Source organism: Phalacrocorax carbo, chromosome 3 (assembly GCF_963921805.1).
Source record: "Phalacrocorax carbo chromosome 3, bPhaCar2.1, whole genome shotgun sequence".
In the NCBI taxonomy this organism is placed as follows: Eukaryota; Metazoa; Chordata; class Aves; order Suliformes; family Phalacrocoracidae; genus Phalacrocorax; species Phalacrocorax carbo.
In genome coordinates, this window is record NC_087515.1 from 20,318,090 (window position 1) to 20,330,285 (window position 12,196).

The 12,196-nt window shown below is 43.0% G+C and overlaps 1 protein-coding gene across 4 annotated transcripts in view; it reads left to right on the top strand.

Annotated features, from left to right (window-relative positions):
- The first annotated feature begins 2,345 nt into the window (after positions 1-2,345).
- Positions 2,346-12,196, top strand: part of SRBD1 (S1 RNA binding domain 1) — a 132,357-nt gene continuing 122,506 nt past the window's right edge. For 2 of the 4 annotated variants that reach the window (XM_064446072.1, XM_064446076.1), the window contains exons 1-6: positions 2,346-2,454; positions 3,714-3,825; positions 8,524-8,710; positions 10,045-10,127; positions 10,547-10,712; positions 11,741-12,103. In XM_064446072.1, coding sequence (XP_064302142.1) covers positions 10,045-10,127; positions 10,547-10,712; positions 11,741-12,103 — 612 coding nt within the window. In that variant the 5' untranslated portion in view covers positions 2,346-2,454; positions 3,714-3,825; positions 8,524-8,710. The other 2 variants (XM_064446074.1, XM_064446073.1) reach the window with 2 other exon arrangements.

Here is a 12,196-nt window from a genome sequence, read left to right on the forward strand (position 1 = left end):
TGCCTTTGTAGAGGTTTAGAGACATGTCAGTCTTAATCTTTTGCAGCAGGGGTCACTATAAGCAAATCTAAAAAAAACTTGCCAGTATATAATACATATGCCAGAACAGACAGTAAAATTACTGGTTATAGGATTAGGATTACAGGACTGATTAAGGAACAGTGTCACTGTAGGCAAGCATGAGAAAAACCCCCAAACATTTTTATATCGGTAATTTCTTTAAAATCAGTTGTACAGGCTTAGCCCATCCTTACAAGAACAGTGACCTAATTTCAAACTATTAATAGATGGGAAATAAAGTTGACTCCATGATATGTACTTAGACATAGGAATTCTAACGCAGTGCATCAAAGGAGGCAGAGACACAGGCAGTATTTTTATATTCTGCACAAAGCTGCATTGTAAGTATCACAAAATATAATCAGATCCATTATTTAAATATTATTTTAAACCTATTTATAGTCACAATCTTTTGTCCTCAGTTATATAGTGCACCAAGTTCTTATATTTAAAAGTTGTTTTCCCATTGGCATAAGAGCAGCATCTGATCAGAAATATAAAAATAGAACCTTACCTGTTATAAATGGTGATATTTCAGCTGAAAAACTGTCTGAGGTTCTAACATGATTTCACACATATGACATTAGCTGGTTAAATTACAACAGCTCAGCCTTAGCAATGGATATTTCCCTACTATTAGACTAAACTACTCTTTCCTCAGCTCTTACTAGGACAAAATTCCAAGTGAATCAGCTCCAAGTCTGCAAACACTTACACACTCGATTACCTTTAAATATGTGAACAGTCCTGTTGAGGTCTGTGAGCCAGATCCTCAACTTGTGTAAATCACAGGCCCTGTTTAAATCAACAGAGCTGTAACAGTTTATATCAGCTGAAGATTTGGCACCAGAGATACAACCCCATGCATAAAGACGAACACGTGCATAAGTCTCTCTCCAGGCCCCTGAAAGCCATAGAGGTCAGGTAAACGTCACAGAAAGAGAGAGTCTGCATCGAATGTTAATTGTGTTTAAAGTAAATCCAGACCGTTAAACACAAATTTATTATAAAGTCAGGATGAAAAATTATGAATTATTTAAGTTTATTACACCTTAGTTACATTTAAGATGTTGCCATTCCAAGGCTGGAGGATAGCTGGCTGGTAGTTATGACCACAAGTTACAAATATTTATGATACAAAGCAGAAGACCTTTTAGGGTAATGGAAGCACGAAAAGCAGCTTTAATATAACAGCCTACTTACTCCACTCTTACGTATGAGATGGACTTGACGGGATCCTTACTGAACATTAACTTAGTAGACGTAGATGAAAAAGGAATAGATGCAGAGATTGCAGGGAAGCACAACATTATATGAAACTTTAAGACAGGCGACCGACACTTGGTTGCTTTTTCCAGCACTAGAGTGCAAATGTTTACAGTTCTAAGGGAAAATAATGCAAGTTCTAGTCTGCGTGGGTGAAGAAACACGAACATCCTATTTGGATCTACATGCCCTTACCTACTCAGCAGGCTGAGAGGAAGGGCATGTATTTATTTATTATATTTATTTCTTCTGCAGTCACCTCTGATACAGTATTATCAGCTTCACACAAGGATGATTTCTGCTTCCCAATATCCCTATAGTAAAAAATAACTAACCAATAGTACTCAATAGTAAAAAATAACTAACCCCACTGTACAGAGGGTTTTTTGGGGGGCTAGCAGAAGCAGCACAAACGCCTCTAACACCTTTCAAACCCCTATCAACAGAGAACAGAACCTAGGCGTTCCGCATGGCCCTCACACCCGAGGGGGGCAGCCGGGAGCCGCCACCGACACGAGGGGAAAGGGGAGCCCGCCACCGAGCACCGCCGCCGCCGAGCTGCACGCCGACGTCCCCGGGGGGGGCCTGCGACCGACACCGCCGGAGGCGGCTGGGCCCCAGCCCGCCCCGTTCGGGCATGCCGAGGCACAGGAGGACCGCTTTCCCCCCACCACACAGGCCCTGGCCCCGGTCCCGAGCCGCAGCACGCACACACACCTGCTTCCCACCGCCCACCCCGGCCCCCTCCCACGGGGCCGAGGCCGGGGCCCCGCCCCCGCTCCCGCTCCGACGCCCAGCGCCACCTGGCGGCGACGGCGCGGCCCGCCCGCCCGGCCGCGGCCCGCCACCAGCGGGACGGCGGGGCCCGGCCCGGTGCGCGGCGGTGCGGGGCCCACCACCCCCGGGTTGTCCGACCCCCCGGCACCGATCGTGAACACCACTCCGCTGGCGGGGCGGCGCGGCGGGGCGGGGGGCGGGGCTGTCCCTGGTCCCGCCCCCCCTCTGGTACCCGCTTCCTGCGGCGCGGCGCGGCTGCCGCTTCCTGCTCCTCCCCGCGGCGCGTCGGGCGGGCGGCTCCGCTATGGCTGCCCTGGCGGCCCTTTCAAACGCGGCAGTCGGCAGCAGGGGGTAACGTCTGGGGGAGCCTCCCACCCCGCGCCCGTCCTGGGCCGAGGCCGAGGTGGGGCGGGCAACGCCCGTGGGGCCGCACTGGCCCCGGCGCCGGCAACCGCGGGGCTTCCTGTTGTCTGGGTTCCTCAGGTGGAAACGAGCCATTTTCTTCTCGGGCCTCCGTTTTTGTTCCCTGCCTCTCCCCCGGCCCGGGGGAAAGGGTTGCTTGGGGCTCCTCTCGCCCTCAAATAGCGCCCGCGGCCCCGTGTGCGAGAGCCGTGGGGGGCGGGGCGCGGGCGGCAGCGCCCCAGGGGCACCCCCCGGGGTGGGGATGGGGCGGTGGGGGGGTGTGGGGCTCCCCGTCTTCGCCGTGGTGCCGCCCGCGCCCCCCGCCTCCCGTCAGGGCAGGAGGAGGTTGTGGGGTGGGTTATTCCTGGGGTTCTGCCTGGGAGCCGGTGCCCTTCACGGGCACGGCGGGGTGAACGCTGGCTCAGCTTCCTCTGGAGTACTCTCCGCAGGTCTGAGGAAAGCGGGGTGTCGTCTGGGGAAGGACAGGGTTTCGAAGTACATGAAGTGTAGTTTAAGCTCAGTCACGTTCTGGGCCGAAAAGCAGTGATTTGGATGGTACTGAGTCACCAAGCAACGCACAGTGCTTTACTCTCAACTCCCCTTGTGCCGCCGAGACTCCTAAATGAATGTTACTGGTGTGATGAACTGCGCTATGGCTGTTCCCATAGATGTGCATTTTCCTATCCTCCAGGAGTGAACACATCCCATTAAATTAAGCTGGATGGGAGTGTTATCTTTTGGCTGGTTTGCTGGATTGGAGGAAAGGAGTAGCTGCGTATGATGTAGCAGTCTGCTACTGAATCAGAAGCAGTATCCCCCTGTTTCCAGAGGTGGTTTGAGACAAGTGGTTTAAAAAAAAAAATGCATGGAAAGTGTTTGTTCCCCCTGTGCACATCTCTTCTGATTCATTGACAAGCTGTTGCATAACACAGGTTGCTCCTTTTCCCCAGCGGGACAACTAGTTGCAGGAACAGCTTTGGAGGAGGGTATGCTTTCTAAGGGTACAGCCTTGGTCGTTTGCCTTTTTGGTGGTAGTTCTGTAAGTAGTAGCAGTGGGTGGTACTCCTACTAGTCTTATACCTTTTCCTTTTTGTTGGGGACTGTTTTGCTCTATGTGTGTACCTTATATGTCTCTCCCTTTCTTTCTGGCTGTAATTTCCCAATTAACACTGGAGTCTCCTGATTTGTGTCTGTGACTCCTTTCTCAGGCAGTCCTGACTGGCTTTTGTGTAGGACAAGTCCTTGGAAATCTACTGCGCCAGCTTCTCTGAGCAAAAGTGTCTGGGAGTTCTCCAAGGTTTTAAACTCAAGAGGATTACAGTAAGTTGGATTGATGTTTTGAAGTGCAACTTAGTTGTTATAGGTGATAAAAACCTTCTGGAGTGAAAGAGCAATTTCTGTACAACTCCCTACCATTGGTCTGCATAGCATTTTTTTCCCCTTTGCTGCTGACAGTATGCTCACATTCTGATTTCTTTTCAGGATGTTATTCCAGCATGCAATGGAGGTGTCTTAAAATGACAAGCAAAATCAAACTCTTGAGAGCCTACATATAATTATTGAAGAGGGCCATTCTGCTGCTGCTAATAATGGTCTGAAATTTACTTCTCATGTGGGATTTGTAGTGCTTTTTATATCCTGCCCCAGATGCTTGCTGTTATAATAAACTGTCATTTGGCTAGTACTGTGTGATTTAAGAAAAAGCTAAAATGCAAAATTCTGTTCTACTTGCTATTTTCTTCATGCTAGAAAAGCGGAGGCTGCAGAGCAAAGTTTGAGGAGCTTCCTGCACAGACAGATTAACTTTCTGTAAGGAACGCATTTCTTTAGTATAACTGGAAAAGAGCTTTAGAAGTTTCTAGGTCCTTTTCTTCTGGAGAGGGACTTTTTTTTGCAGTTACTGAAATGAACTTAATTTCCCAAGTATATGGGTCGTGTTGATGTTGTGTGTGTTTGCCTGGAGCATGTCCCTTATGAGGAAACACTGAGACTTGGATTTGTTCATCCTGGAGAAGAGAAGACTGAGGGGGGATCTCATCAATACCTATAAATGTCTAAAGGGTGGGTGTCAGGATGGTGGGACTGGGCTCTTTGCAGTAGTGCCCAATGACAGGACAAGGGTCAATGGGCTCAAGTTGGAACACAGGAAGTTCCACCTGAATATGAGGAAAAACTTCTTTCCTATGAGGGTGCCAGAGCAGTGGAACAGGCTGCCCAGGGAGGTTGTGGAGTCTCGTTCCCTGGAGACATTCAAAACCTGCCTGCACACAGTCCTGTGCCTCCTGCTCTGGGTGTCCCTGCTCAAGCAGGGGGGTTGGACGAGATGATCTTCCAACCCCTGCCATTCTGTGATCCTGTGTGATTCTGTTGTTTGTTTCTGTGTTGTTTGGGTTTTTTTTTAAATCCTGTACCTTCAGGTAGAATAATCTATTTGTAAGGTGCAGTAGACTTTGTTGATGTTCAGTTATTCTCTAGTTATGAGGGATTTATGTTACTTAATGTAGTAAGGTTATGAGATTCAAATTTGCCATAATGGCAGTCATTTGATCATATTGTGGAAGTATAATCTTTTCTATAACTTTCAACTGTTAAATACAATTATCTTGTAAACTGCCCTGTAGAAGATGTCACAGTCTATTAGGATTACTGGAGCAATTTCTGACTCTGAAAACTGTTGCTCTAATGGTGGAGCTACAACACATAGCCTTGTGCTAGTGCTGGGCTTTTTTGGGGGGGTTGGGAAAATGGTGGAGGAAGGGCGGTGTGTGTCATCTAATGACTTTTAAACTATTCTTAAACTTTTCTTTTTGTAAGCAGTTGCTTACGCCACCTGGATTCACATATGATGAAATTTAATTTTTAATGGGATGTATCTTTGCATGAATAGGGAGGTTGAAGAGAATATCAGTCTCTGAATGAGACTTGGATTGCTCTTTAACACAAGGCCTCTAAAGTCTCAATTTACGTACATTCTACATGCTGCCTAGAACTCCTGTTTGGGGATAGAGACCAGAGGAAAGATTATTTCCTTGCTGTATGACTTGTGCATACCCATATTAAGATTCTGCACAATAAAGTGCAAGAACAGCTACCCTGTCACTCTTATTTATTCCTTGCATGGCCCAACACTGAACTACACTAGCCTTATTTTACTGAGTAGCTGACAGGGGGAAGTGTGTGATTTGCAGCCATCAGGATAGCTCAAAAACATTGTGGAGCTCTGCGTTGGATGCAGAGAACAGAAGAGGTGGGAACAAAAGAACTGGAAACAAAACTGATGCCAAACTATTTGGAGAGTAAACCTGGGAGATATATTTATGTACAGTAGCAGTGATTTAAATAGTTTCAGCTCTTTTTTGGTGGACAGCATAATAGGTCTGCAAAGTCCTCTTTCATTTTTAAGTTGGAAATACTTCTGAAGAACACTCTGTAACAGTTTTGGGCTTTTTGGAGAAGCAAGGCTTTAGTGATGACTGTGTGTGAAGCAAAGAGAATTCATGTGTTTCAAGCCATGGTGTTTCATGCTGCCTGCTTTCACCTGGGAGATGGACAAGCAGAAGAGTTTTGATTCCCTTGAGTAGGGGACCAAGGGTCTAGTGTGAAGGTTCAGTGTTAAGGTTTCAGCCTATTGCACAGAGGCAAAATATTGTAGGTGGACCAATCTGAAATGAAGCAGGAGTTGGGAGCTGAAGTATGTGGGCAAGGCTGAAGTTTCTAGCTCCTGTTGCCTGGCATGGAAGTAAACTACTCTTTGTGAGATGATTAAGAACTCTTTTTCTCAACGAACAACATTGTTTTTTAGTGACTAGAAAGTTTCTGACAGCATATATAAAATAAGAAAAAAATAATGTGTTAGCAAATATTACTTGGAAGTTTGCTGGCCTCAGGTGTGAGGAGAGCTGCTAGAACAGAGCTGTAGGAGTTCAATACGCCAACTGGCAAGCCAGTGAGATCATAGACGGGGGGATAACTTGTGTCCATCACTGGGTATTACATGTTTACTTCCTTTGGGTGGTAAGTGCAGGAGACGCCAGGAACCCAGGCACTGCAAATACTTGTGGTAAAGTACACCAATGCTGAACACAGATGCAGGAGGGATAAAAGTTTTCTCTGACTTCTGTCTGGTATAAATTGTTTACTCTCCATTATTCAAGAAGCAGTCAGCTTTTTAACTGGCTCTTCTACAGTTATGGGATTTGGGAAGGGGCACAGATCTATCTATGCAAGCTATACTTTCTTTCCTCAGAATAGAAACCAGCCCTTGCTTTGCATATGGTTACCTGGAGGTGACAGATAAGGAAGAGGTAAAAGCAGTTTTCCCCCTGAGGCCAATATATTGGGAAGATATAATAGGAGATCAATGTCCAACCTCATGCAGTCTTGGTTCCAGGATGCTGTGGGAGGGTGAAGAAAGCTCTTCCAAGCTCCCTTAACACTTGAGGCAGGAGACATGGGGAACCATGTTCCAGTAGAAGCAGAGCATGGAGGAGGCAATAGCTTGTTTGATTGCCTTGCCATGTAGTCAGTGCAGTCAGCATTGTAGATGCCCCATGTGGAACATAACTGTGTTTGCCTGTTCCTTAAGTCTTCCTGCCTCACTTCAGGGACTATCTCTAAGCTTATTTTAAAAAATTTGTATAGTTATTCATCATCATCAGTGGCATTTAGACATGTTGCTGCTTCATCTTCTTCCCTGCCTCCCCCTCTGCGGTGAATCACAGAGGACTGTTTTTTCTTAGTCATTAACTGTAGGTGTTAGCACACTCTAGCACAGGCAGCTCAGGAGGAAAGTTTAGCAGACAGCTGTCTGGCAATTTGGAATCAAATCAGAAGTACTTTTGAGGATTCAAATAAAAAAATGATTCTTGGTAAACAAAAAGAATATCTGTAGCAACTGCAAGATTCTTTCTCTCAAATATGAAGTGCAGTTAGTTCAATGTACGTGTTATTAGAAGGGGAGGTGGTTATGACTTGGTCCCACCTCACAGTAGAACATCATGATATTATTTTTTTCCTTTGTGATACCCCATGTTTGATATTCATCTCTCAGATGTTCTTTGGTATTGGGCTTTTATTTTGAGCAATAGAACTCTCTTTTGGCTTCTGACGTTGTCTGTTCATGGAGAGTTATTATGAAATAAGTTTTGTGCTTTAAATTCACATCTTACCTTAGTCCTGATTAAGTTCAGGTACAAAAGCCTTTAGGAACAAAGTAACCACTCTTCTCAAAAAATTTAGTATATTAATAATATAATTAAAGTTGAAGTTTATGTGCCTGAGGCCAGTCCCAGCTTATTCTATGCTTGTAAGAACTGACACAATATTGGTGAGTGGGACAGAAGACAGATTCTTTGCTGGTCTTATCTTTTTTGATTTTCTGGATCAGACATTTTTGATACTTCTCCAGCTTTCTGAAGGACTGCAGCCAACACTTAGAAGATGATCTAATTATTTTTTAAAATGGAAAATCCAAGAAATCAAAGAGAGAGAAAAACCCCAAGATAAAACATTGAACTGTCCTGTAAAGACTTAGCTTTATTACTTATCACTTTCCTTTCTAGTTCATGTTTTCTATGCCATTTTTATATTTGCTGTACAGTAATTCTTGGACGTAAGGGTGTAGGAGGAAATATTAATCAGTTCATGAAGAATGTGGAAAACCTCTGGTTTCATAAACCAAGGAGCTCATCTCCTATTATTATGCAGACATGAAGAGTTAAATCAGTCACTAGTGTTGGATGGCAGGAAGTACAATTAACTTCATAGAGTGAGATTTACTCTTGCTGTAATCATACTTAATGTAATGTGCCCACCTAGATGGACTAGCTGAAGAAGCATGACTGATAGTGATATTGTAAGCTGAACACCTACTTTGAAAACAGAGAGCTGTGACACCTACCTATGTGAAAAGTGCCTGCAAAAAATGGATCAGAGATCCATGTGGCTCAGGTGTTACCTAATTCTGGAAGTCTTGGTGTTACAATGACAAATAATGTTTTTTGTTTCTCCCATTCACAGATTAAAGCACAATATAAAATGGAAACATTATTTTCATGAGATAATGAGAATAAATAAATAATTAATTCAAGGGTATGATAATGACAGTTCAGCTATAAAGAGCAAAGGAAAACAGAACCCGAGTGGCTGGGTGAAGTTGCAGGTGTCTCAGAACTGACAGTGAAAAGTCACTTGGGAAGCTGATAAGGTGAGTAATTTTTTTGTGTTTTGCGGAGATTTCTGTTTTCTTGTAGACATGTATTCTAGCCAGTGACATAATGGCATTTCAGGCAGTGGAATAGCACAGAAATGATGACCTGCTACTGACTGTGACGATTGCTACAAGAAGGTGTTTCACAAGCAAGCTACTAGCTAGTGTTGTTTGATATGGACCTCAATAGTTCTCCTTCCACTGGGGTGCTGAAAACGGTCACTTAAATTCTGGTGCTGCTTGACAACGAAAACCTGTTGGAAGCCATTTATAACAACAGTTACTCTTCTGGTGCTTGAACAGAGGCCAGAATAAAGTCAGATTAAAGAGTGTTTCGCCCTTGAGTTAAACAGCACTTTGCAAAACACTTCTCCAGATTGTATGTGCACGCAGGGACTTTAAGGCTCGCATCTCAGTGGCAAGGCTGGGTCAAAGGTCAAGGTGCAAAAAGTTTTTTGGTACGAGAGCTGGAGAACAGAATGTGAAGAGTGATGAAATTGTACCAGATATAGGTAAAATATGTTTATGAATTTAATGGTTATAGAACTGCTGTATGGGTTTTTTGTTTTCTTTTTTAATTTTTATTTTCTAGCACATAAAATTTTGAGTGTAATCTCTAATTAAAACTGCCAGATATGGTTATTGGAATTCATGGGCTCAACCGTTACCAAAAATTCTGTAACTGATTAACTGAAATGCAGTTATTGTAGGTGTGAATCTTGGGTCAGGAGAAAAACTATGCTTTCCCTTTTTACCTTTGGTAATTGTTTTATGCACTTTTTATATGCTAATGAGCAGCTCTTTCAAAATAATTGTTTTTATTATGCATACAAGCAATGGGTAGTCTTTAGAGGTGAAAATCTGAATCAAAATGGGCAATCTTCTTGTAGACCTGTTCATATAAAAACCATACGCAAGCTCACTTTACTAGATATTAATTGTATTTTCTGTGCTTCTTAGATTGGTTGCCTCTGTCCAGGAGGAAAGACTGACACAGTATATAAGTGACACCTAATAATATGTCTGAGAACCAGTACTCTTTTTGCTAGGGTAGCCTTGCATGCAAGCCAAATAATTACTTCCATTTGAAGAGAAAAATAATTTGAGAGGCTATAGTGCTGGTTTATCTATTCGCTCAGTTGAAAAGTATCTTGAGTGTGTGCTGCTGTGGCCTAAATTCCTGGATATTAAGATATCAAAACTTGTTCTAGAGGAAACTTGTGATTAACTCACTGCCAAGTGTGCCCTCATAATGTCTTCACTAAAGGGCTGAACAAGATAATACAGCTTCAACCAAATGTTCTCTTTTTCTCTTCTCATGTCTGTTTCAGATGTCCTCTCTACCAAGGAGGGTGAAATCTGAAGCCAAAGCTCTTGCATCAGAAGATAATGAACTACCTTCATTTCTTAATTCGTAAGATAACTTTTTTTCCTTAGGATTTTTTTAAAGGTTTATGCATGAGTGATTGCGCAAGAAGAACAACCCTTGGTTTCTGAGATGTTGATTAAAAAGTTTTAATGCAGAAAACTTCAATTATAAATCACAAATTACGTATGCTCACAGTGAAGACAAGGTGAAACTGAATTGCCAGTTGTCCAAACAAAATCAGTTGTGTACACATCCCAGTAACCAGCTTCAGGAAAGCTTGGTAAATTGTTCCAGCTGTTAGCTCTGCAACATCATGAAAGACCTGTATTTGTTGAGTCTGCCTACCCTTCTGTTAATTTTTCCTGTTTGCTTCCATTCACATCAGAAAATGCTCACACTGGCTTGCTTATGTATGGTTTTTTATTCTACTCATAAGCAATATTGTTCACTCATTTGTTTTTCAGGAGCTCTGAATCAGAGGAGGAAGAGGAGGAGTGGGAGCCAAAAAGTAAAGTCACCAAGAGACCTAGGTTGCCAAAGAAAAATGAGAGAAAACCTAAAAAAGTTGCTGCTCCACTGTCAGCTGTGGCCAGGAAAAAGGTCAAGAAGGTAGCAATAAAAGAGGAAATGGTGAGTATCTGTAAGGAAGAGACATCTAATTACTGTGGTTGGCAAGTAGCATGAGCAGAATTTTTCCAACTTGGTTGTCTGGGTCTGATCAGCTCATCTGATTCCTGTTACTGTAAATATTCAGTATGTTTGGTAAATGTGGATTTCTTACATATTTAACTGTCCTAGATCTAAGGGCTCTCCTTTAAAATTTTGGCCGATGGTCATGGTTTTCCCTGGAGTTCTCTTTGAAAAACAAAAGTAAATAAATACCTCTTCTTTTTGTAATGAAAACTAAACACTCTAATATCTCTGGCTTCTGTGTTGCACCTTTGATGTCTTCTAGCTTTTCACCAGCTGGGTACTGTGACAAAAAGGCCTGTACTTACGTTTCCTTGCACGGCTGTTCGACCCAGTAAGGATCACGGTTTTATTAGGATGAATATAAGGTGCACTTCTGATAGAAGTAAGTTACTTCTGTCAAAGATTAACATCAGAGGTCAGGTCATGAGAGAAGCCAGTCCTTCTTGTTTACACTAATGTTTCTGAGTGTTTTGACATATGTGGCATATTGAGAAATACTTACTTGGACTCTGCAGATGATCTCTGGGGAAATTCAGGAAAGAAGGTGTGGCTTGTTCAAGATTAAACAGTACCTTAGGAGACCAAATCTGAGTTCCAGTTCCCATGCTGCACCTAACACCTCATTAGAAGAGTACTTCCCTGCCCTGCTGCTCCCTGTTTTGTTGAGATGAGTGCAGGCAAGGACTGTAGGTCAGTGTCTTCTGAAGGAAAGCCCAATCAAAGACTTTCCAGGATAATTTTATTTGATCTTTTAAATCACAGTTCTGCTGGATGTGTTCAGATATCTTTTCCTCCATGCAAGATGCCTTGCAGGTTACTTGATTTCTGGCTTGGCATTTCCCTGCCAGACAGAGACATCACTTGGGAAAATGATGTCTGGTATCAAGTCTTCCTAGGTTTTAACTGAAATGTTGAACCATTTTGTAACAATCAATGTTTAATGTGGTTTCAATGCATTTTTACAGGATGTATCATTGCCTATTGCTCCTGCAGAAGACAATAGAATGCAAAATCTAAAACCTAAGGAAGAAGATACAGGCACTAAATCAAAAACTTTAAATCAAAAGCCAGAAGTGCTGAAAAAAATGGCAATAAATTCATTGCAAGGGAAGAACATAAAGAGTTGGGAGAGTGATGAAAAACCCTCAACAAGTGTTCCTGTAGTGGGAAATCAAGTGAAACATGAGAAATCTGAGGAGGATTTCTCATTTGATGAACCACCTTTTAAAAAGATTAAGTCAACTTCATGTCCTGAAGGAAAGCCAGTAAAAAATCTAGGCGGCAGCAAAGTAAAAGAAGAATTTGAAATGAATTGGGATATTGTACAGGTATGAGATCTTTTCCTTTTCTGAGGTATCAAGGAAACAATTTCCTACATAATTAGCACTTAGAATCTAACATACAATTTGTGTCCTCTTGGC